Raw genomic sequence first — 25,045 nt, forward strand, 5'->3', positions numbered from 1 at the left:
TGTATTGATGTATTGAGGTGACTACGAAGCATAGTTCATCGCTGGAGTCCCAGGAATGTCTCACTGTCTCCCACACAGTCCTCTCCACTAAACATCCCAGACAACAGTATCAATATAACAGACAACAATAACACTAAACATACCACAAAACAGCCCTTAAAAGACAGCAATAACACTAAACATCCCAGACAACAGCACTAAACATAAAAGGCAACAACAATAAAAATAACAGACAACATTAACACTAAACATAACTAACAACAATAATACTAAACATAATGAATAAAAATAAACATAACAGTAATAATAAAAATAAAAAACAATAACATTAAACAATAATGTTTATACCACAATAAATAAGTTAGCGTAGATTGATCTTTCGAGATACATACATATATATATATAGATATATATATATAGATATATATATATATAGATATATATAGATATAGATATATATATATATATATATATATATATATATATATATATATATATATATATATATATATATATATATATATATCTATATATATCTATATCTATATATATCTATATCTATATATATATCTATATATATATATATATATCTATATATCTATATATATATATATATATATATATATATATATATATATATGTATATATATATATATCCAGGGAAAATCAGTCATTTCGAGGGTCATCAACTAATAACTACCCTCCCCCTGGATAACAACCCCTGGATAACCTCTTTTCCTAGATAACTCCCCCTCTGCATTACCTCCTTCCCCCTTGCTAATTATCCTAGCTGGTGACACTCCTGGACTACTCAGTATGGGTCACTTTCAGTATGAGTCACTATCTTAGACTACCAGCAGTGGTCACTATCCTGTTACACATGTTTGCTTTGGTTGCGTGTGTTACATGTGTTTGTTTTGGTTGTGTTACCTTGTGTTTATTTTTGTTGTTACCTGGTGTTTTTTGGTTGTTTTACCTGGTGTTTGTTTTGATTGTTTTACCTGGTGTTTGTTTTGGTTATGTTACCTGGTGTTTGTTTTGGTTATGCTACCTGGTGTTTGTTTTGGTTGTTTTACCTGGTATTTGTTTTGATTATGTTACCTGGTGTTTGTTTTGGTTGTTTTACCTGGTGTTTGTTTTGGTTATGTTACCTGGTGTTTGTTTTGGTTGTTTTACCTGGTGTTTGTTTTGGTTATGTTACCTGGTGTTTGTTTTGGTTATGTTACCTGGTGTTTGTTTTGGTTGTTTTACCTGGTGTTTGTTTTGGTTATGTTACCTGGTGTTTGTTTTGGTTATGTGTATTAGTACCTAACTGAATTCACCTAACTATTCCTACATGTACTCACCTAATTGTACTCTCCTACATCCCTACTGCAATCTTCACAGCTGCCTCGGACTCTCACTATTGCTGGTAGAGTATACAATAGGTCATTACACTGGCTCACGATGACCTATTTGTAGGAACAGACTTAGGTTTGTGGTGTCCGGTCTATAGTAAGTCAAGGTTTTTAAAGTGTGTAGTGGTTGTGGCAGCAGATCTTGTAAACCATGCCATCTTTCTGTCACTCTTGTAGTGGTTGTGGCAGCAGATCTTGTAAACCATGCCATCTTTCTGTCACTTGTAGTGGTTGTGGCAGCAGATCTTGTAAACCATGCCATCTTTCTGTCACTTGTAGTGGTTGTGGCAGCAGATCTTGTAAACCATGCCATCTTTCTGTCACTCTTGTAGTGGTTGTGGCAGCAGATCTTGTAAACCATGCCATCTTTCTGTCACTCTTGTAGTGGTTGTGGCAGCAAATCTTGTAAACCATGCCATCTTTCTGTCACTTGTAGTGGTTGTGGCAGCAGATCTTGTAAACCATGCCATCTTTCTGTCACTTGTAGTGGTTGTGGCAGCAGATCTTGTAAACCATGCCATCTTTCTGTCACTCTTGTAGTGGTTGTGGCAGCAGATCTTGTAAACCATGCCATCTTTCTGTCACTTGTAGTGGTTGTGGCAGCAGATCTTGTAAACCATGCCATCTTTCTGTCACTTGTAGTGGTTGTGGCAGCAAATCTTGTAAACCATGCCATCTTTCTGTCACTCTTCTGGGAAAACCTTTGTACGAATATCCTTTCGTGTGATTCTCTCTCTCTCTCTCTCTCTCTCTCTCTCTCTCTCTCTCTCTCTCTCTCTCTTAACTTGAACCTGTGGTTTGTTGTTGTCGTAACAATGTATGGTTAGCAGATTAGTTTGTGTCCTGTTAGAATTGTGTGTGTGTGGATAGATTACTTATCTGGGGTTTCAGGAGCATAACCATGATCTTGTTGTCTAATCTTCAGTGTTTAGTTTGTCATATAGATTTCTGAGTTCTTTTTTTCAGTAACACAGCCTACATCCTTTTTTATCGCATGCCTCTCCATCCTCTGTACGTGCTCACACCACCACCTCAACTTACCTTCCTCACTCCTCTTCTCGATTATACCCTTAGTGACCTTACATCTCCTTTAATGTCTACGCTTCGAATTCTCTGCACGATATTCACACCACACATTACTCTCAAGATATATATATGTATATATATATATATATATATATATATATATATATATATATATATATATATATATATATATATATATATATATATAATGTATAACATATATATATACATATATAATGTATACCATATATATATATATATAAATATATATATATATATATATATATATATATATATATATACAATGTATGATATATATATATATATATATATATATATATATATATATATATATATATATATATATATATATATATATATATTATAGAGAGAGAGAGAGAGAGAGAGAGAGAGATTGAATAAAAACATTAAGAATGAAACTCTACGGGTTATATAGCGCAGAGTTCACTAACAATATAGGGATCACCTTTGTATGGCAGCAGTGTTGACGGTATAGCTGACTTATCATAGTGTACGCAGTCGTCTTTATGAGGTCGTGCTTCAGTTTATGGAGTTTTCCCCCTCATTCGTTTACCTCTGAGTGCGTTACACTCAGTACCCATATTTCTCATTGGTTACTCTGTGCATGGAATTTTTGTTTAATTTCTTAGCACTTGTTTTCGATCCATTCTTGAATCTTTGTAAGTCTCCACTACCTCCTTTTGTTTCCGTTTTTCCATTATCTTTGCGCAAAAGACACAAATAGAGTATGTAAGAGCCAGGATGTACCACACATCAAAAAATTGAGAAAGCTCAGAGATTTGCAGCGAAAACATTCTTGGGGTTAAAGGGGCGCGACTTCTGTAAAGAAAAGACAAAAATAACATTAGGTAACAGAAAGAACAGCGGAGACATGACATGTATACAACTTACAGCACACTCACAAGACTTTACATCAATGATTTAAGGGTTTTAAACATGTGCATGAAACACGGAGGTCAGATTTTATTTTACAGCCTCAGAGTGGCTAGAAAAAGAAATGACCTGAAGGAATGAGCGAGAGTGAACTTTATACACAGATAAATAAGGCTAGAAATGAGTAAGATGAGAGACACACGTGTGGGTGGCAGAGTGTGGGAGAGTAGAGGAGAGGAGGAATACTAGAGGCTTGCCATTACTTTCCTCCACATATTCTCGCCAGACTGTTAGATGAAACTAGAAACTTTCTACCCAAACAACACAAAATTCAAGCCTCTACATGAGAATGTTTCGCAAACTCCAGTAACAAGGTCTTAGGAGCAGATCAGAAAGCAATTCAGCGCTACTTTCGTGGAACTGGATTACCTTCTGCAGCTTGAGAGCTTGAAGTGAAGAGGAACGAATTTACTGGCAGGGCATTGCTGGTATCAGACACCTTATAATGTTCACTGAGTTGACTCCTTTTTCTTCTTCGTATTCTGCTGCTGTGTCTTTTGGTCTCTTCTGCTGCTCCTATTTCTTCTCTTATTTGCAGGGTCTTGAAATGCCTGTTTTTTCAGTGACGCGAAATTTACTGCACTTTTTGTTTTGTTATAAATGAAGTAATTAATTGTCTCTCGTCAATGTACGAATCATCTCGCCCAAAACGTCGCTTAAAAGGTTTATTCTCTTTGTATATCTTTAACTCGCGATTCAAATTGGAAAATATTTTTCATACTAGGTTGCTCATGGTATATACTGACACAATGATTAAGAAACAGTTACATGGAAATTTTATTGACGACGTGTCGCCCACATAATGGGTTTTATCAGATCACACACAGATAACCCTGGAAGCAGAGGCTGAGCATATATAACAGCAAGTTGAGGCGAGGCGAAGAATGCTGGAAGTGCCCATTATGTCACATTGCTTCCTAAACATTTAGCAGTTTTCTGGCCACAGACTCTCCTAAGTCGTAGAAATCGTTTTTCAGGTTAAAGTTGTAGAAATATTAATTGGTGCCTATTCAACACACTTTTTCTTCTGAATATCGTTCTCCATGGCAATCAATAGTACACAATTCTAATTCATCAAATGTTTGTAAAAATTTCGGTGAACTACGTAGACGTTTAAGTTTGCCATCCCGCTGGCATATTAGATGTTCTGAAATCCGTTTGTGGAGGTCCATGTTGCTTCATGTATGTAGATTTGGAAGAAAGGTTCCATGTAACTTCATTTCCTTCCATCATCTCTCACTGCAAAAAAAAAAAATGACAACAGTAGTGCGTTGGTTAGAGCTTGTGTAATGTTCCTACTCTTAGTTTCATATTTCTCGCCTCAGTGTTCCTACTGCACCCACAGGTTAGGTTAGGTAAGATTTATCAGGAAACAGGACAAGTGTTTCCTGCCGCTGGAGCTTTTGGTCATCCGACCGAGGCCTTTCACTGGCTTACCCGGTCCACCCCTGTAAAAAGTATAGTTATGATTAAAACTATTTCAGGACCCCCGTTACAACGACGAAGTAGATCGGATAACCGGATACCACACGGACTCCTTGCTGTGCATGCCGGTTAAGAACTCCTACGACGAGATCATCGCCGTGGCTCAGGTGGTCAACAAGAGTGCTGATGATGGCTCCTGTGGATGCTTCACTGCTAAGGACGAGAAAGTAAGTCATTCTCTCTTCGGAGTCCTAAGTATTAATAATAATTTCATAAATTTTAGGATGAGCTATGGACATAATGATGAATGTTTCACGTATTAAAGCAGAAAAAATGCATCTTGGCCGGGAAAAAAATAAAGACTCCGGTAAGAGTTGATTGGATGATGTATCAGTGGGTGGATGGAGGAATATGTTGATATTGTAGATGAATGGTTCAGAGAACCGACAAGTTGATAAATTAGACACATGTGCAACACTTGGGTATCTTTAATGAGGAAACGTTTCGCCACACAGTGGCTTCATCAGTCCATACAAAGGAGAATGGTGAAGAACAAGAGAAGTTTGAGGTAATCAGTCCCTCAGCCTGGAGTCAATGAGTCTGACACAGCAACATCTTGGGATCTTAATACAGGAAATTCTTCACTTGCCTAACCCTTGGTCACGACCTACTTCCACATTTGTCAACTGTGATACCACCTACGACTGCTGCACCTCTCCTGCCTACAGTATATAAGCCACTTCGCTTATATACTGTATTCTGTATTCTGTTCAAGATTGATGGACTGATTACATCGACTCAAGGCTGAGGGACTGATTACCTCAAACTTCTCCTGTTCTTCACCATTCTCCTTTGTGTGGACTGATGAAGCCACTGTGTAGCGAAACGTTTCCTCATTAAAGATACCTAAGTGTTGCACATGCGTCTAATTTATCAACATGTAGATAATAATTTTAATTTATTCTCTTCCCCCGTCATTCTCTTTTTCTCTCCAGATGTTTGAGACGTACCTGCAGTTCGTGGGCATCGCCATCACCAACGCCCAGTTGATGGAAGCCTCGCAGGCAGAATATGAGAGAAACAGAGTAAGCTGTCTTTCTTACCGTTCTCTTATTCTGTCTTGTGACTCACGAAATCGTAATGACACGATTGCAAACAAACCATACCACGGGTGGGGATAGAACCCGCGATCAGAGAGTCTCTGATCGTGGGTTCCATCCCCGCCCGTGATATGTTTTTTTTTTTCTCTTCGTATTCATTTTCTTGATCCTCGTGTCTTTGCACAATTTTCCTTCTCTTTATAATACTCATAACTTAGATCACTGTCTTTTACGTTCTGTTATTTTTCTGAGTCTGTTTCTGATAGCGTATATTTTGTATCGTGACAGCAGCTGCAAAGTGTAGACCGCAACACCTCTTGTTCTGAAAGAAATTTATGTCGTGACTTTTTTCCACATATATTATGGTAATACATAGCCCTTGTCTACATAACAAGGAACCTTAATTAAATTTATGTATAAAGCATTACCAACCATAACACAGACTGACTGTTTACCTCTCTTGCATGTTTCTTGTTACTCTTAAAATTCTCTCTCTCTCTCTCACTCTCTCTCTCTCTCTCTCTCTCTCTCTCTCTCTCTCTCTCTCTCTCTCTCTCTCTCTCTCTCTCTCTCTCTCTCTCTCTCTCTCTTTCTCTCTCCTGACCTCATGACTATAAAGAGAATTAACAACACCTAGACAGTAGTTAAGATATCGCCAGATGATGAGATATAAATATTAATCTTAACACTGTTGTCTATCTTCCACGAACCTCCCTCCTCCTCCTCACCCTCTTCCTCTCTCCCTCTTCATCCGGTTCCCCTCCTCCTTCTTTATCTTCCTTCAGAGTCTGTTGGAGGTGGTGCACGACCTGTTCGAGGAACAGACCTCGCTGGAGAACGTGATCCTCAAGACTCTGCAGAGAGCCCAGCGGCTCCTCAAGTGTGAGCGTGCCGCAGTCATGCTATTGGAAGACGGTTCAGAGGTGAGTTAAGAGGGAGGGAAAGCAGGAGAGACGAGGAGGAAGGGTTAGGCTATGGGAACGAGGTAGGGAGTTACGGAGGGAGAGGATGACAGGGAGTGAGGTCCGGGAACATCCAAGGCTGAAAATTAGGGATGTTTTGAGTACAAGATTTTGAGTACAAGAAAATTTTGAGTACAAGAAGATTTTGAAGAAGTACTTGAAAATAGTTTGATAGGAAATTTCGTCTTTACACGTTAATATCGTTATTAAATTTAAAACAAAAAAGAGTGAATATTGTAGAAAAGGATGACTTTGTTATAAATGTATTCAAGGCGGGTTGTTGACTGGATATAAAATAATATAAAATAAAAGAAGGTGTCGCCCAGGACTGAGGTTCATCTAATCTACACTTGATAACCGTCATTCCTCAGCGATGTATTTAAAATAAATGTTTATATATTAGTTGCGTTTCCGTTTGCGTTTGTGTGTGTGTGTGCACTCATCTAGTTGTACTCACCTAGTTGAGGTTGCAGGGGTCGAGTCCTAGCTCCTGGCCCCGCCTCTTCACTGGTCGCTACTAGGTTACTCTCCCTGAACCATGAGCTTTATCATACCTCTGTGTGTACTCACCTAATTGTACTCACCTAATTGTGGTTGCAGGGGTCGAGACTCAGCTCCTGGCCCCGCCTCTTCACTGTGTGTGTGTGTATGTGTGTGTGTGTGTGTGTGTGTGTGTGTGTGTGTGTGTGTGTGTGTGTGTGTGTGTGTGAACGTGTGCACGTATGTTTGCACCTTGAAGGTAGGTTGATGAATGAGAGGTGTTCTTGCTATTGACGACCATAACATTACAAGGATATTTTCATCCTGCAAAGAATATAAGAATTATCACTATGTTAAAGATATCATAATCAAGAAGGAAGACATTACACAATATAGAGAAGTGTTTACTTAGGAAGGTGTTAGTGTCACACAAGAACTACGGTCACAGAGTATAACACTGAGCCTCGTTGCAGCTCTTGTCACTGGCTTATTATGGGTAAACTCTAAACGCGTAGGAGTCATACACCACCGGAGGGTGGGGACATTGCAAGTAGTTAAGTTGGACCCGAGGGAAAGAAGGGTAGCACCAGTTCCTTGGATGAAGAGCCTATCACCGGCATGAAGTTACCCTTAGATACGAATGTTGCCAGCCATTTTCTAGAAAGAGGATGTGGTCATGATGGAGGACTCTTTAAGAATATAAAAATAATACCGTGACTGGAACAATACATGAATAACCCGCACATAAGACAATGATACTTATGACGATAATGTTACTAGTTAATAGTTCAAGTCAGACCGAAATATCATTATAAGTTTTAGTCTCCTATGTGCGGGTTGTGTATTATATATATGAACAGGTAAAACTTGCTATTTTGGTTTAAATAGTAACGCTCTTCTTGCCGAATAAGGACAAGCGAAAATTTGTGTATGCAATAATTTCTCAAAAATCATTTTGAACCTAACGGAAAAAATATATTTCATTATGTTTGTTTATTATTAAATTATTGTAAACTTACCTAAAATATATTTAGTTGGATTAGGCTAAATTAAATTTCTCTTGTTATAATAAGTTTTCTAAGGTTCTTTTGGTGCAAAATTATTAATTTTTACATTAACATAAATGAGAAAAATATCTTTGAACGTATAAGAATGTTTTTTAGAAAGGATTTAATTTTAAATGAGTTCTTGCTACTTGACCAGTTTTACCTATTCGACACGAGATATATATATATATATATATATATATATATATATATATATATATATATATATATATATATATATATATATATATATATATTTATATTATATATATATATATATATATATATATATATATATATATATATATATATATATATATATATATATATATATATTCTACTGTCAAGCAGGAAATGCTATCGCAAAGATATATTTCAGGTGTTCCTGTTTATATTTATATATAGTTATATATAAAAACTGTTAGGATATAAGATCTTCGCTATGTGAATGTTATTAGGCACAGATGTTGCTATCACAAAAGGCTGTACATCATTATTCCGCTATGTTGTGTAGCACTGGAACTGATAGTACATAACTGGGCATGTACTTTTAATTGCTAAGTTGGTGAATTTATTATTCTATGGTACCAGCCACAGTGAATGATTTAAACTCCTTTATTAGCACCTAGGTGTAACAGCTCACGCATAGGTGTAAAACAACATTTAGATGTTAAAATGAACTCTCTCCAGGTAAACTTCAGGTAAACTGCAAACGTTTTGCCCCTTTTGTTTACCTACTTTCCCTGACTCTCCCCCCCCCTAGTTTTGTTGCCCCCTAGTACTAACGTGGTCACTCCTCTAACCTAGTACTAAGGTGGTCGCTCCTTTATCCTAGTACTAAGGTGGTCACTCCTTTTCCTAGTATTAAGGTGGTCACTCCTCTATCCTAGTACTAAGGTGGCCACTCCTTTATCCTAGTACTAAGGTGGTCACTCCTTTATCCTAGTATTAAGGTGGTCACTCCTTTATCCTAGTACTAAGGTGGCCACTCCTCTATCCTAGTACTAAGGTGGTCACTTCTCTATCCTAGTATTAGTGGTCACTGTATCCTAGTATTAAGGTGGTCGCTCCTTTATCCTAGTATTAAGGTGGCCACTCCTCTATCCTAGTACTAAGGTGGTCACTCCTCTATCCTAGTACTAAGGTGGCCACTCCTCTATCCTAGTATTAATGTGGTCACTCCTTTATCCTAGTATTAAGGTGGTCACTCCTTTATCCTAGTACTAAGGTGGTCACTTCTCTATCCTATTATTAAGGTGGTCACTCCTTTATCCTAGTATTAAGGTGGTCAGTCCTTTATCCTAGTATTAAGGTGGTCAGTCCTTTATCCTAGTATTAAGGTGGTCACTTCTCTATCCTATTATTAAGGTGGTCACTCCTTTATCCTAGTATTAAGGTGGTCACTCCTTTATAAGAACATAAGAACGAAGGAACACCGCAGAAGGCCCACTGGCCCATGCGAGGCAGGTCCAAGTCTCCTACCGGCTTAAGCCAATGCACCCAACCTAGTCAGGTCAGGTCACATTGACTTAAGGGAGGAACACGGCAACCGACCTGGTAGCACAAGCTATCAGGTCTAACTCACACCCACCCACATCCACTCATGTATTTATCCAACCTATTTTTAAAGCTACACAACGTTCTGGCCTCTATAACGGTACTTGGGAGTTTGTTCCACTCATCCACAACTCTATTACCAAACCAGTACTTTCCTATATCCTTCCTGAATCTGAATTTTTCCAACTTAAAACCATTGCTGCGAGTCCTGTCTAGGCTAGATATTTTCAGCACACTATTTACATCCCCTTTATTTATTCCTGTCTTCCATTTATACACCTCAATCATATCCCCCCTAATTCTACGTCTTTCTAGAGAGTGCAGATTCAGGGCCCTTAGTCTATCCTCATAGGGAAGGTTTCTGATACATGGGATCAACTTTGTCATCCTAGTACTAAGGTGGCCACTCCTCTATCCTAGTATTAATGTGGTCACTCCTTTATCCTAGTATTAAGGTGGTCACTTCTCTATCCTATTATTAAGGTGGTCACTCCTTTATCCTAGTATTAAGGTGGTCACTCCTTTATCCTAGTATTAAGGTGGTCACTTCTCTATCCTATTATTAAGGTGGTCACTCCTTTATCCTAGTATTAAGGTGGTCACTCCTTTATCCTAGTATTAAGGTGGTCACTCCTTTATCCTAGTATTAAGGTGGTCACTCCTCTATCCTAGTATTAAGGTGGTCACTCCTTTATCCTAGTATTAAGGTGGTCACTCCTCTATCCTAGTACTAAGGTGGTAACCCTTTACCCTTTTACCATAGTTCTTTATCCCTTTAGCCACAATTATTGTCAAATATAAAATTAACTCGCAGCAGAACTAAAAGTGATGTGTTTGTAATCTGTCAGATATTCAAGTTTTTTTGATGATATATAGCATATAACAGTATGTATGAAAATAAAAATAAATAATTTTTCTACGTGTGAATTTGTTTTTATGATAATTGTACGGTATGAGCCAGTCCTCTAACGATATTTGTATTGCGAAACCCAGGATATGTACAAGTCAAGGTTGAATAATATGCCGAGTTCCAAGCAGGTGGGGAGTGAAGTCTTTGGGTTGTATGATTTGTTTGAACTAGTTGAATGATAGCAGTAGGTTGGGGAGGGGAGGGGTTGAATAGTGGGTAAGAGGAATGAAGTACTAGGATAAAGGGTAGGATAATTTTGGGGGAATCTCAGTATCATTTTCAAAACTGAGGACCACTAAGGACAGGTGGTGAGGTTAAGTATACACAGGGTCAAACAGTGCACTTTTCACACCTAAGTATAATGTATGCATTTAGGTGTTATTTTGACATCTATGTGATAATGAGGAGATTAACATGAGGTCTCCTGGTTCGACACTGCAGGCGCAGATTTCCCTAGTTTGTAGTGATTTATAATAGAATAATCTTATTAATATTTTAAATTTTATATACTCCACATGTTTTCTTCAGAACTACATTCTACTGTAGAGTACTGAAAGGGAGAGAAGGTGCCCCCTTACCTAACACACCGATTTTGTGCACGTCCCACCAGCATGGCCCTCTGCCCGTCCTTGCCCCGGCCCAACAACACTGCTGTAGATATATATCTTTCCCCCCACCCCTTTCACCATTGACGTCTTGAGCACCAGAACAGTCTCCCCTTAACTGTCACACTCACCACGCCCTCCACTTCCACCAACCTAAGCATGGCGTACAATTTAACACATTCTCGTTTCACGGTAGAATCACACTAGTTCTGTAGTGATTATCTTCATGTTGTGATTTCCAAGTTTAACATTTATATAGTATTTAATATTGTATTAGTAGATCCCCTCACAGCTCACAAGTATCTAATTAACGTTTTTTCAAGAATTTATTGAAGGATTATGCATTCAGATTAATGGTATGCTAATTTGTAGTGTAATCTGATCTGTTTGGTAAGTAATACTAAATGAGAAATGACTTTGTTTCACATGTAACCCTGGAGTATAGTCAGGAAGTCAGGAACCATTGGCTTTCAGACATTTGGTAAGTGTTGGCGTCTCGCAGAGGTATTGGTCATTACGTCTTTACCTGACAGCATCCAGTTGCCTGCTTCAGTTGAATAACATCTGTCTACTCTTCTACATCGTCTCGCGAGAGTCTGTCAAATATCTAATGTCCAAATGTTGACACGGGAAGATAGATACATTAGTGTTCGGTAAAGATGGCTGCAGTAGTGGGATAAAGAAAAAATAAACATATCAGCATTAGACGATGCAAGAGGCAGCAGTGCTTGATGAAGGTAGATGCACTAATGTTTGATAATGCTTGAAGCAGTAGTGCTAGATAATAATAGATGCACTAATGTTAGACAATAATAGAGGCAACATTGTTAGGTGATGGTAAATGCACTAGTGTTAGATTATTTTTGAGGCACTAATGGACGCTATGTGATGGGTGCCATTATGTAGATGCTGAGAGTTGCTAAAGGCAGGTTGTTGATATGCCTGGCAGGAGCAGCAAGAGAGAGTCCACCTGGTGCCCAATAACAGCATGGTAGTGAGGCGAGCAGCCGAGCGCGGCAGCATCGTTCTCTCCACGGTAAACCGAGCAACATCTCGTCCCTCAGTCCATACCATGAAGTGGAGCGGGGGCACCAGGATAATACCCCAGCAGTCCAGAGCAATAGTGCACGCTGGAGAGGCAACCACGTCGGTGTCAACAAGAAGGGAGCTGAAGGCGCAGGGCACTGGTGTCACAGAGCAGAGTCCACAGGAGCCTAATTCATCGGAGCTTAACTCAACAGAAGAGTCAAGCCCATCGGAGGTGAACCCAACAGATCAACACCTAACAAAGTCAAGCCCAGCGGAGCCGAGTCCATCATTGCCGTCAACGCCAGATCTAGACCCGTCACCCACGGCTGCAGGCAAGGTGACAACACGGCGAGGCCAGCCGAGCACACAGCACACACACGGGTGCTATCTGCTTCCTCGACAGTACCTTGTCTTCGCTTTTTTTCCGTACCGAATGCTCATCTTATTACTCAGCTATTTTAAGACATTTTATCATATTTTTTCAATCGTCTAGTATTTTTTTTTGTAAGCAGTGTTTATGTTTAATGTTATTTTTTGCCAAAGTGATCTCTTGTTTATTATTTTTATTCTGCTTCAGTGGTAGAATTTTTACCCGTAATTTATTCTATTTTTTATATATACCTGTTGATCCTTGCACCTCCGTCTTGATCTGTGGGGGCCACCACCAAGTGAGTACCAGGACCTAGTGAGTACCAGGACCTGTAACGTCACTCAACCTGCTTATGTCTTTGTCCTGCCTAAGCTAAGTTGGTCAGACAACAGTCAAAAAATATTGTTTCAACTTTATTCCTGTGAATTTACATGAAATGCATTTTTTGCGTCAAGAGTAACTTAGCAACTTAACCTAACGTTGTTCATATTTATGTAATATAATATAATCCTACCCATCCTATTTGTGAATCTTAATTAGATTTTAACCTGAACGTAATAAATTATTCATTGTCGTACAATTTTTTTCACGAAGTTTTTGCAACAGTGAATTATGCTAATGATTTTCACAAAGTTTTTGTAACGGTGAATATAGCTTGGCTAGTTTGGCATGTCGATGTTTGCAGAATAAGGCTAGTCTTCATGTCGATACTTGCAGAGCAAGCCTAGTCTTCATGTCGATACTTGCAGAATAAGTCTAGTCTGCCTGTTCTATATCGATACTTACGTAAATGGCGCAGTATTCATACTTTTCCAGTGCTACTCAGCTTAACGTTGTATACACTATACACATCCTTAGCGCCACAGCCACCCATATCGCACTGTACTTAATACCTAACAACATAATCTGACATGGAAATAAATTAATCCATATCGCTATAGCTCGACATGCCCAACATATCCATTCTTAGAACAAACCCCCTGGTACCATCTAATACAAACCCATAGCACAAATTTTCTTGTATAACCTAGTACACGTTCATATTTCAACGGTATGTGTAAAAACCAAGTACATACGTCTGAAGTAAAATCTAGGATAAATTCCTTTTGAAACCCAGTAAAAAAAAAACTGGTACAACTTTATTCAATTCAATATTAGTGTCCCTGTTTAACCCAGTACAAAACCAATAGCTTAACCTGATCCATCCCTTTATTTCAACCTAATACAACTCCCCCCCTACTGTTCAAATCAGTACTTCCCTTTATTTTAACCTAGTACAACCTCCATTAACCCTAGTACAAACTAGCAGCGCCATTAGTGGTAAAAGAATTTCCCTCTCGAGATGTTCCCAAACGAAGACACTGTACATCAAAGCAGCAGAATTCACAGCATGATGTCGAAGACACTATTTCCCTCCTGTCGTTCGACGTTTGCTTGTGGTGGTCACGTACGTGTTTTGGCTTGCTTTGACGCCGGAAAGAAAACTTCAGTGTAATGATGCTTCTTGTGCGTAAAATTATGTTGCTGACTGAGAAAAGCGGTTCCAAGGTAATTTTCATTACTGATATGAAAGGGGGTTTCAGCAGGTAGGTTGGTGGTTTCACGTAATGAGTGTTTGAGTTTGTGCCTTCAAAGTTCTTGTACTTTTTGGGTTTCTTGAATTTTAGTTTAATAATTTTAAGCTTTGGTTATTATTAAGCTTTGGTTGATACACGAAGAGTTTTGTGATCTGACGTCGGTCATAGAAAATGAGGGAAGGTAATGTAGAGGTTCTTCAGTGTTTGTCACAGACTGTGTGTATGTTTGCAGTATGACTATATTGCATGTTGGATATTGCATGTTGGATAGTGCTTGATGACTATACTGGTTGCTCGCGCCTGCTCGAATATGTTGTTACTTGTAATTTATTCGCTCGTATTTCTTAGCCACAATATGCCCTTGCCCAGAGATACGGTTTGTACACCTGCCAAATTAAGGTTACGAATTACCATGATATTGTAAACTAAATTTGTAAACTAAATTATCAACCATAGAGCGTCGATGTTCTAATGAAGATTAACTCAGTTATTTTTGGCAATATATTTTGAGTTATATAGCAGTAGCTAAATTTTGGGCATCACACGTATCATTATGATGATGTGATTGTTGATGTTAATTCCAATGTTAGGATACTCTGCATGTTACAATCCTGAAAGCACTTGAACCCCCTGATGCTACGCTGACTCCACTAGACTCTCCCATCTGATACATGCATGGCGTAGTTATCCCTCACTCATTTCCCCATTCACACCATACCTCCAGCCTTCCTTACCCTTCCACCATTAAACCCCACTATACCACATCCCCGACCTCATTCCACTCTGTGCCCTACCACAACTCCACTTTCCATCTCTATCCTAACACTCCCTTCTCTCACTTCTTCCCAGTCTATAAGTTCCCAATAAGAGAAGTGCTTTGATGCCGGCGAGGGGTTCTTGATCAAAGGAGTGAATTTATCCTCTCCTTCCTTAGATCGAGCCTGATTGCCTCCCATTCCCCGTATGATCCATACGGGTTTAGCGCTTCCTCCTGATTATTTTAATGCCACTCCCATATTGTCTCTTCCTTTACCCCACCCACCTTCTCTCAACCTTTCAACAACCAATACTTCCCTACCCAACTACCAACCATATCTGCCCTACTCCCACTCCTCAGCCCATCACCACCACCAGCTGCCACAACCCACATCATACACCATATAACACTACATAACAATCGCCATCATAATTACAACTACCACACATATGCTTAACCACATCCCATCTCTACCTCCACAATCTTCTCCGCAATGCTTACCTTTACTTCCTCTGTGCTTCCACCTTTCATCCTATCTCAAGCTTCACCTCACCTCTTCCCCCGCCGCCCCTCCAATCTTCTCATCCTTGACGCCAGGCTAATATTCGGTGATAAGGGGATTGCTCAACCTCATATTGAAAATTATTAATAGGTACCTCATTTTTTTCTTTTTTTTCAGAAGCAAAATGTCAAGTTTTCCAAGATATTCGAGTTGAATTGTCCAGTGTCCGGCCAGTCGACAAACAAGTAAGTTGCTCTGATTGTATCTGTGGTAGTAGTGATGGTGAGTGTAGAGGTGATGCTGCGGGTTATGTGTTGGTGTTCTAGTGGTGGTGGTAATCTTGTATGATGGTCATGGTAATAGTGAGTGTGGTTTTGTGAATTAACATCATCATAACATCTACCTACATTCTTAACCATTCTTTTTAGACGAGTAGGCTGACGTTTGTGACCCAGCTCACTATAATTGAAAATGATAAACTCAGGAGTTTCATTCCTTGCAGTGGTTTGAGAGTTCTTGAAAATGTTAACTCTGCTAAGCAGTATACAACTTGTGTTGGTTAAGGTGAATACTGTCAACTGTTGGTTGAAGTGAATATTACCAACAATGCTGAAATGAGTGCTACCAACAGTGTTGGTTAAAGTGAGTACTACCAACAGTGTTTATGTGAATTATTATTATGTGAGCAAATTACCTGCATGAGGTTTACAGGGTATTACCTGAATTATTACAGGCAAGTAATTTGGTAAGATAAGTGGATTTAAGTCATAGTAGGTTGCAGGACTGTAACTCTCTTGATGCTCACTTCATCACCACTCACACAAAAAGCTAGACCTGACATTAAAATAATAAGTACAGTGTTAAACATTAATACCAATAATGGTAAATTATAAAATAATGTGGACTGTATATGATTAGGCTTGCTGGGTACACAAAAGAAATTTGTATTACCATTTACCATTTAATTACTGTAGATGGATCACACCACAACACTTGCCTGACACCTAGACCCTACACTGGCCAGTTAGAGATCTTAATGAAAGGACTAATGGTGCACTTCCCTGTGAGTGATGGTCATAGCCCTTATATTCCACCATCCACAGGTAATTCTTGATGTCCCACAAATTTCCTAGCTCAACTCTTCAGCAAGGATCATTGATATGTGTTCCTATTACAAATTCAGGCCGAAATTCCCCCCAGTTTGGCTCGAAAGATGCCGAATTATTACCTGAATTTTCCACGACAACCAGTGCCTACAAATTACAAATGGCGTCCTCTAGCCAGATTGGGGGGGTTTCTGCCTGAATTTGTAATAGGAACCCTTGTTAATGTCCGGCTGAAGAATTGGGACAGGAAATTTGCAGGACCTGAAGAATTATGTGTAGATGGCAGAAAATAAGGGATATGACCATCACTCACAGGGAAGTACGCCATTAGTCCGTTCATTTAGATCTCTAACTGGCCAGTGTAGGGTCTAGGTGTCAGGCAGGTGTTGTGATGTGATCCATCTACAGTAATTAAATGGTAAGTGGTAATGTGAACTTCTTTTGTGTACCCAGCAAGCCTAATCATATACAGTCCACATTATTTTAAAATTTACCATTATTGGTATCAATGTTTAATATTGTAATTATTAATTTAATGTCAGGTCAAGCTTTTTATGTGAGTGGTGATGAAGTGGGCATTGAGGAGTTACAATCCTGCAGACTACTGTGACTTAAGTCCCACTTATCTCACCCAAATTACTTGCCTGTAATAATTAAGGTAATAGGTAATACCTTGTAAACCTCATGCAGGTAATTTGCTTACATAATTCACAAAAGCCTTTGGTCCTTCAAACTAGATACGAACCAGTGACCTATGGATTTTTATGAATTATTATTTGATCAATAAACTTTATACACATTAACTTACCATTTGTCACAGGAAGACACTTAATGCTGATGGAACACACCCTGTCGTTACCCCAACAGCTAGAATTTACGATGGCCAGTGCAAAAACTACTGTATACAATGGGTAAGCATCACTAAGCTAAGGTGTGCTGCTGGGAAAATCGGAGTCCTCCATTTTTCCGTCCTTGTTGCCGAATTGTAAGGGTTTTCCACACTATTCCAATTCTTCAGCAGGAACGTGTCAGGAATTTCTATATTACAAATTGAGGCCAATATACACTAATTGACCTTCGAAAACGCCTGATTACATTGCACAATTCTGACCAGTGTTCATACATTAAATTCATTTTGGTGTCTCCTCGTCTGTGTCACTCACCAGCTGTTCTACAACCCCCCCCCCCCCTTTCGAAATTTCTCGAAAGAGTCGAATCAGCATCACATTTTATTACACAATTATTGTGCTATTCAAATTTACACATGCTGAATTTAGGAAAGTACAAAAAATTTCCACAGTTTAAGTGAGTACTACCAACAATGTTTATTGGAGTACTGGCAACAGTGTTTGTTGAAGTGAGTACTGTCAACAGTGTTTGTTGAAGTACTACCAACAGTGTTTGTTGGAGTACTGGCGACAGTGTTCGTTGAAGTGAGTACTGTCAACAGTGTTTGTTGAAGTACTACCAACAGTGTTTGTTGGAGTACTGTCAACAGTGTTTGTTGAAGTGAGTACTATCAGCAGTGTTTGTTGAAGTACTACCAACAGTGTTTGTTGGAGTACTACCAACAGTGCTTGTTGGAGTACTGGCAACAGTGTTCGTTGAAGCGAGGACTGTCAACAGTGTTTGTTGAAGTCAGTATTACCAACAGTATTGGTCTTGAAAGTTGTAGGGGGTTTGTGGTGAGACAGAAGCGTCACAGTTGTTGGCTGATAACAACCAAGTCACAAGAGGCACTAGTTGTGAAATCACCGCGTTCAAATCCTCGTGGCGCCAGTCTTCTCAGCGAGTGCTTGCCAGACTAAAAGCCCGCATCTTTCCGCATAAAGGGTGAGGATATTTCCCCTTTCTTTTATATTTGCTGACAGTTACGATCAGTGACGCAGTCAGTTACGAACACGACTTACTGAATGTGAAAAAAATACTTTGAATAGTTTTACTTGTTTTGTGATTCAGATTGATGTAACATGAGTGAGTTAATGTTGATACTATCAAGTTGATAGTATAAACTTAATGTTAGAAAAAGAATGTTTAAAGTGCTGAACAACCGAAGACTTAGTGCTTAGTAAATATAATACCTCAAAAGGAAGGTTCCTTCATCCTCTTCAAGGGCTCATAATCCAAGGAATTGGATCTGACTTCCCCTTCCTTGGGTCAAGCCTCAGTACCTCCCATACCCCATGTACTGAACGTCCCGTCTGGGTCATTATCCAGACTTTTACAAGAAACACAACAATAAATGCTTTTTAGCAAATGTGCGGCAGCGTGTACCTCTGCTTTTAATTGAAGCGAAGCGCAAAATCCTTGTGGGTCATTCAACGCAAGTGGTAGTGGAGGCTCTATCCACCGTCTGCTAATCGCGAGCCTTGCCGACAGTCAAACTGTTAGTGGTTGTCTAATCATCATAACCTCACGCCAGCTGTCAAGGAAAAGCTGTTAGAGTAGTGTCTGTTTATTAGATGATGGAGAATTGAGCCTCCATAATAATAATAATAATAGTAATAATAATAATAAAACAAAATATCGCGTTTGTTTTTCACTTTTAACTTGGTTTTCTACTTGTTTTCACTTGTTTCGAAGCGCCAAGGAGGTGGGTTCTAGTGAGCTGGCCAAGCACCTGCTTCACCTAGCACAGCAAGTAGCCTCCACGGGCGAGAACCTCAATATAGCTGACAGTCTGGAGGTGGAGAAGGGCAGCGCTGGTAACGTCCGCTCTATGCTGGCCATGCCCATCAGGAACAGAAACTTCCAGATTATAGGTAAGTGTGCTAGCCCTGCCCATCAGGAATAGAAACTTTCAGATTATGGGTGAGTGTGCTAGCCGTGCCTATCAGAAACAAACTTTTAGATTATAGGTGTGTGTGCCAGCCGTGCACATCAGGATCAAACTTACAGATTATAGGCGAGTGTGCTAGCCGTGCCCATCAGAAACAGGAACTTGCAGATCATAGGTGAGTGTGCTAGCCGTGCCCAACAGGAACTTCCAGATCATAGGCGAGCTTGCTAGCCAAGCCCCTCAGGAACAAGAACGTTCAGATCGTACGTAGGTGAGTGAATGACGGCAAGATGGATATTTTAATGGATGAGGGGAGGTGAATGTGTGGATGGACGGGAGAAAGTTGATGGATAGGGGAGGGGGTAAGGTGGTGGGGGTAAGTTTAAAGATGAAGGACAGCGAAAAAGAAGAGGGAGATGAAGGCGTGATGTAGCTGAGTGTGATAAACTGGAGCTACTTTCATTAAATTGCCGTCATTAGGTACACGGACTCCATGTAGCCAGTACCAGAATACTTCCAGCAGGTACTAGAGATTCTCTAGTACCTGCTAGAGATACCTGGAGTTTACCTGGAGAGAGTTCCGGGGGTCAACGCCCCCGCGGCCCGGTCTGTGACCAGGCCTCCTGGTGGATCAGAGCCTGATCAACCAGGCTGTTGCTGCTGGCTGCACGCAAACCAACGTACGAGCCACAGCCCGGCTGATCAGGAACTGACTTTAGGTGCTTGTCCAGTGCCAGCTTGAAGACTGCCAGGGGTCTGTTGGTAATCCCCCTTATGTGTGCTGGGAGGCAGTTGAACAGTCTCGGGCCCCTGACACTTATTGTATGGTCTCTTAACGTGCTAGTGACACCCCTGCTTTTCATTGGGGGGATGGTGCATCGTCTGCCAAGTCTTTTGCTTTCGTAGTGAGTGATTTTCGTGTGCAAGTTCGGTACTAGTCCCTCTAGGATTTTCCAGGTGTATATAATCATGTATCTCTCCCTCCTGCGTTCCAGGGAATACAGGTTCAGGAACCTCAAGCGCTCCCAGTAATTGAGGTGTTTTATCTCCGTTATGTGCTCCGTGAAAGTTCTCTGTACATTCTCTAGGTCGGCAATTTCACCTGCCTTGAAAGGTGCTGTTAGTGTGCAGCATTACTCCAGCCTAGATAGAACAAGTGACCTGAAGAGTGTCATCATGGGCTTGGCCTCCCTAGTTTTGAAGGTTCTCATTATCCATCCTGTCATTTTTCTAGCAGATGCGATTGATACAATGTTATGGTCCTTGAAGGTGAGATCCTCCGACATGATCACTCCCAGGTCTTTGACGTTGGTGTTTCGCTCTATTTTGTGGCCAGAATTTGTTTTGTACTCTGATGAAGATTTAATTTCCTCATGTTTACCATATCTGAGTAATTGAAATTTCTCATCGTTGAACTTCATATTGTTTTCTGCAGCCCACTGAAAGATTTGGTTGATGTCCGCCTGGAGCCTTGCAGTGTCTGCAATGGAAGACACTGTCATGCAGATTCGGGTGTCATCTGCAAATGAAGACACGGTGCTGTGGCTGACATCCTTGTCTATGTCGGATATGAGGATGAGGAACAAGATGGGAGCGAGTACTGTGCCTTGTGGAACAGAGCTTTTCACCGTAGCTGCCTCGGACTTTACTCTGTTGACGACTACTCTCTGTGTTCTGTTAGTGAGGAAATTATAGATCCATCGACCGACTTTTCCTGTTATTCCTTTAGCACGCATTTTGTGCGCTATTACGCCATGGTCACACTTGTCGAAGGCTTTTGCAAAGTCTGTATATATTACATCTGCATTCTTTTTTATCTTCTAGTGCATTTAGGACCTTGTCGTAGTGATCCAATAGTTGAGACAGACAGGAGCGACCTGTTCTAAACCCATGTTGCCCTGGGTTGTGTAACTGATGGGTTTCTAGATGGGTGGTGATCTTGCTTCTTAGGACCCTTTCAAAGATTTTTATGATATGGGATGTTAGTGCTATCGGTCTGTAGTTCTTTGCTGTTGCTTTACTGCCCCCTTTGTGGAGTGGGGCTATGTCTGTTGTTTTTAGTAACTGTGGGACGACCCCCGTGTCCATGCTCCCTCTCCATAGGATGGAAAAGGCTCGTGATAGGGGCTTCTTGCAGTTCTTGATGAACACAGAGTTCCATGAGTCTGGCCCTGGGGCAGAGTGCATGGGCATGTCATTTATCGCCTGTTCGAAGTCATTTGGCGTCAGGATAACATCGGATAGGCTTGTGTTAATCAAATTTTGTGGCTCTCTCATAAATTCATTTTGATCTTCGACTCTCAGTCTGGTTAGCGGCTTGCTAAAAACTGAGTCATATTGGGACTTGAGTAGCTCACTCATTTCCTTGCTGTCATCTGTGTAGGACCCATCTTGTTTAAGTAGGGGTCCAATACTGGACGTTGTTCTCGATTTTGATTTGGCATAGGAGAAGAAATACTTTGGGTTTCTTTCTATTTCATTTATGGCTTTTAGTTCTTCCCGCGATTCCTGACTCCTAAAGGATTCTTTTAGCTTAAGTTCGATGCTTGCTATTTCTCTGACCAGTGTCTCCCAACGCATTTCAGATATATTGACCTCTTTTAGCCGCTCTGTTATTCTTTTCCGTCGCCTGTAAAGGGAGCGCCTGTCTCTTTCTATTTTACATCTACTCCTCCTTTTTCTTAGAGGAATAAGCCTTGTGCATACATCGAGTGCCACCGAGTTAATCTGTTCTAGGCATAAGTTGGGGTCTGTGTTGCTTAGTGTATCTTCCCAGCTTATATCGGTTAGGACTTGGTTTACTTGGTCCCACTTTATGTTTTTGTTATTGAAGTTGAATTTGGTGAATGCTCCCTCGTGACTAGTCTCATTATGTCGGTCTGGGGCTCCACGCATACATGTCTGAACCTCAATTATGTTGTGATCTGAGTATATTGTTTTTTATATGGTGACATTTCTTATCAGATCATCATTGTTAGTGAAGATGAGGTCTAGTGTATTCTCCAGTCTAGTAGGCTCTATTATTTGCTGGTTTAAATTGAATTTTGTGCAGAGATTTAAAAGCTCGTGTGAGTGTGAGTTTTCATCAGAGCTGCCTCCTGGTGTTATTACTGCAACAATATTATTTGCTATATTCCTCCATTTTAGGTGCCTTAAGTTGAAATCCCCCAGGAGCAAGATGTTGGGTGCAGGAGCTGGAAGATTTTCCAGACAGTGGTCAATTTTTAACAGCTGTTCCTGGAATTGCTGGGATGCTGCATCCGGAGGCTTGTAGACTACCACAATGACTAGGTTTTGGTTCTCGACCTTTACTGCTAAAACTTCCACTACATCATTTGAGGCATTAAGCAGTTCTGTGCAAACAAGTGACTCTGCAATGTACAGGCCAACACCCCCCTTTTGCCTGTTCACTCTGTCACATCTGTATAGGTTGTAACCTGGGATCCATATTTCGTTGTCCAAGTGATCCTTTATGTGGGTCTCAGTGAAAGCCGCGAACATTGCCTTTGCCTCTGCAAGCAGTCCACGGATGAAAGGTATTTTGTTGTTTGTTGCTGGCTTTAGACCCTGTATATTTGCAAAGAAGAATGTTATCGGACTGGTGGTATTGTTGGTACTGGGGGGGGGATTTTTTTTCGGCATACCATAGTGGATATTCTGGAGTTTATCTGGAGAGAGTTCCGGGGGTCAACGCCCCCGCGGCCCGGTCTGTGACCAGGCCTCCTTAGGTCAGTGTCCCAGGATGCGACCCACACCAGTCGACTAACACCCAGGTACCCATTTTACTGATGGGGAACATAGACAACAGGTGGAAAGAAACACGTCCAATGTTTCTACTCTGGCTGGGAAACGAACCCAGGCCCTCACCGTGTGAAGCGAGAGCGTTAACCACCAGGCCACCAGAGCCCTTAGTGGAGTTCTCTAATACATTTTTAACTGGATATGACGCACAGCAGTCAAGTGACTCACAATTACCTATTTTTATTACTAAGTGGGCAGGAGGAGCAGAGGTGTGTGGAAACTTGCCCATGTTTCTCTGTTCCAGGGAATCGAACCGAGCCATATGATGGCTCGGCTCGATTCCCTCTCACCTGTGAGGCATCTTAGTGATTGAAAGATGTAGGATGTGTTAGCATATGATTGTATGTGAAGCTTCACAACCATACTATGAATACCACTATCTCTCTCGAAAGAGAGAGACAGTGTTAATGTGGGTCAGAGAACTAAGGAATTTACTGTGTAGACGTCATCTTGTGCTCTTCCTCAGGTGTGGCCAAGATCATCAACAAACTCAATGGGCAGCCCTTTGACGAGAATGATGAGCAGCTATTTGAGGTATGTTAACTAAAACCTGTCTTGAGAAAGTAATTAGTTGAAATTGTCTTTGATTATTACTAAAAAAAAGTGTGAAGCCTATCTCTGATAGTAGAACATTTTTAGAGTTGTATTCGAGCTTAAAGTAAGATATTTTATATTTTCTGTTTAGTCGTAAATATGACTGTCATAATACCAAAACACAATATTTATTAATATGAACCAACGTACATGGAGACAGAGGAAAAAAGTTGTCTTATATATTTCGAAATCGATCTCATGCCCTTTTTAGGTGATGACCTCCAAACAAAACATTTTTTTCCTCAGGCTCCATCTTAACTCACAATAAAAATTTCATTGAAATAGGAGTATTTTTTAAAAAATCCAAAATATTTTTACCTTCTTTCCCTTAATTTCTCTTAAGAACAAGTATTCTTGACATATTGATGTGCCATCATAATGTTGATTGTTTTTGTGATCCTGCCACTCTTATATGCAAATATTCCTCTCTTTTTTATGAGTTCATTAATTGTACAAACTAAAAGAGCAGTTATCCTGTGTTCGTAATAACTAACAACATTAACCAAATTAGCCTATTAACTTCCTCCAGTATTACCAATGTTAACTAAGTTAGCCTAATAACTTCCCCTAGTACTACCAATGTTAACAAGTTAGTCTATTAACTTCCTCCAGTACTGCCAACATTACCCTGGCTGGCTTCTTTACATTCCTCCTGTGCCTCCAGTACTACTAACCTCTATTTCATCGCCTCCCTCCCACCACAGGCCTTCACCATCTTCTGTGGGCTGGGCATCAACAACACACTCATGTACAACGAACTGGAGAAAGCCATGGCCAGGCAGAAGGTTGCCATTGAGGTGAGCAGTTTGTAAGATCTGTCTTAGTAACACAATGTATTAGTTTCCTTTGAGTTTAAATATGTTTTAAGTGACTGTTTTCAAGTAAATTAGTAAGATTTTTTGTATATTTGTTTTATATAAATAGTAAAATTCATAATAACAGTAATGATCTTTCTAGTATTTTTAATAAAGGTGAATAGCAAAATAATATAGCCTATTTTTATTACTAATAATTATTATTATTCCGTTTATATTTTATCAACGTCAT

General features: G+C 40.0%; 1 protein-coding gene across 1 annotated transcript in view; it reads left to right on the top strand.

Annotated features, from left to right (window-relative positions):
• The window catches only part of LOC128694590 (dual 3',5'-cyclic-AMP and -GMP phosphodiesterase 11A), a 76,021-nt gene that overhangs the window by 37,992 nt on the left and 12,984 nt on the right, over positions 1-25,045 (top strand). Inside the window, exons 6-12 of the mRNA XM_070095628.1 lie at positions 4,883-5,050; positions 5,819-5,908; positions 6,709-6,846; positions 15,896-15,963; positions 19,408-19,586; positions 23,871-23,938; positions 24,703-24,795. Of these exons, the coding sequence (XP_069951729.1) occupies positions 4,883-5,050; positions 5,819-5,908; positions 6,709-6,846; positions 15,896-15,963; positions 19,408-19,586; positions 23,871-23,938; positions 24,703-24,795 (804 nt within the window). The remainder of the gene's footprint in view (positions 1-4,882; positions 5,051-5,818; positions 5,909-6,708; positions 6,847-15,895; positions 15,964-19,407; positions 19,587-23,870; positions 23,939-24,702; positions 24,796-25,045) is intronic.

This window comes from Cherax quadricarinatus, chromosome 51, assembly GCF_038502225.1.
Source record: "Cherax quadricarinatus isolate ZL_2023a chromosome 51, ASM3850222v1, whole genome shotgun sequence".
Classification (NCBI taxonomy): Eukaryota; Metazoa; Arthropoda; class Malacostraca; order Decapoda; family Parastacidae; genus Cherax; species Cherax quadricarinatus.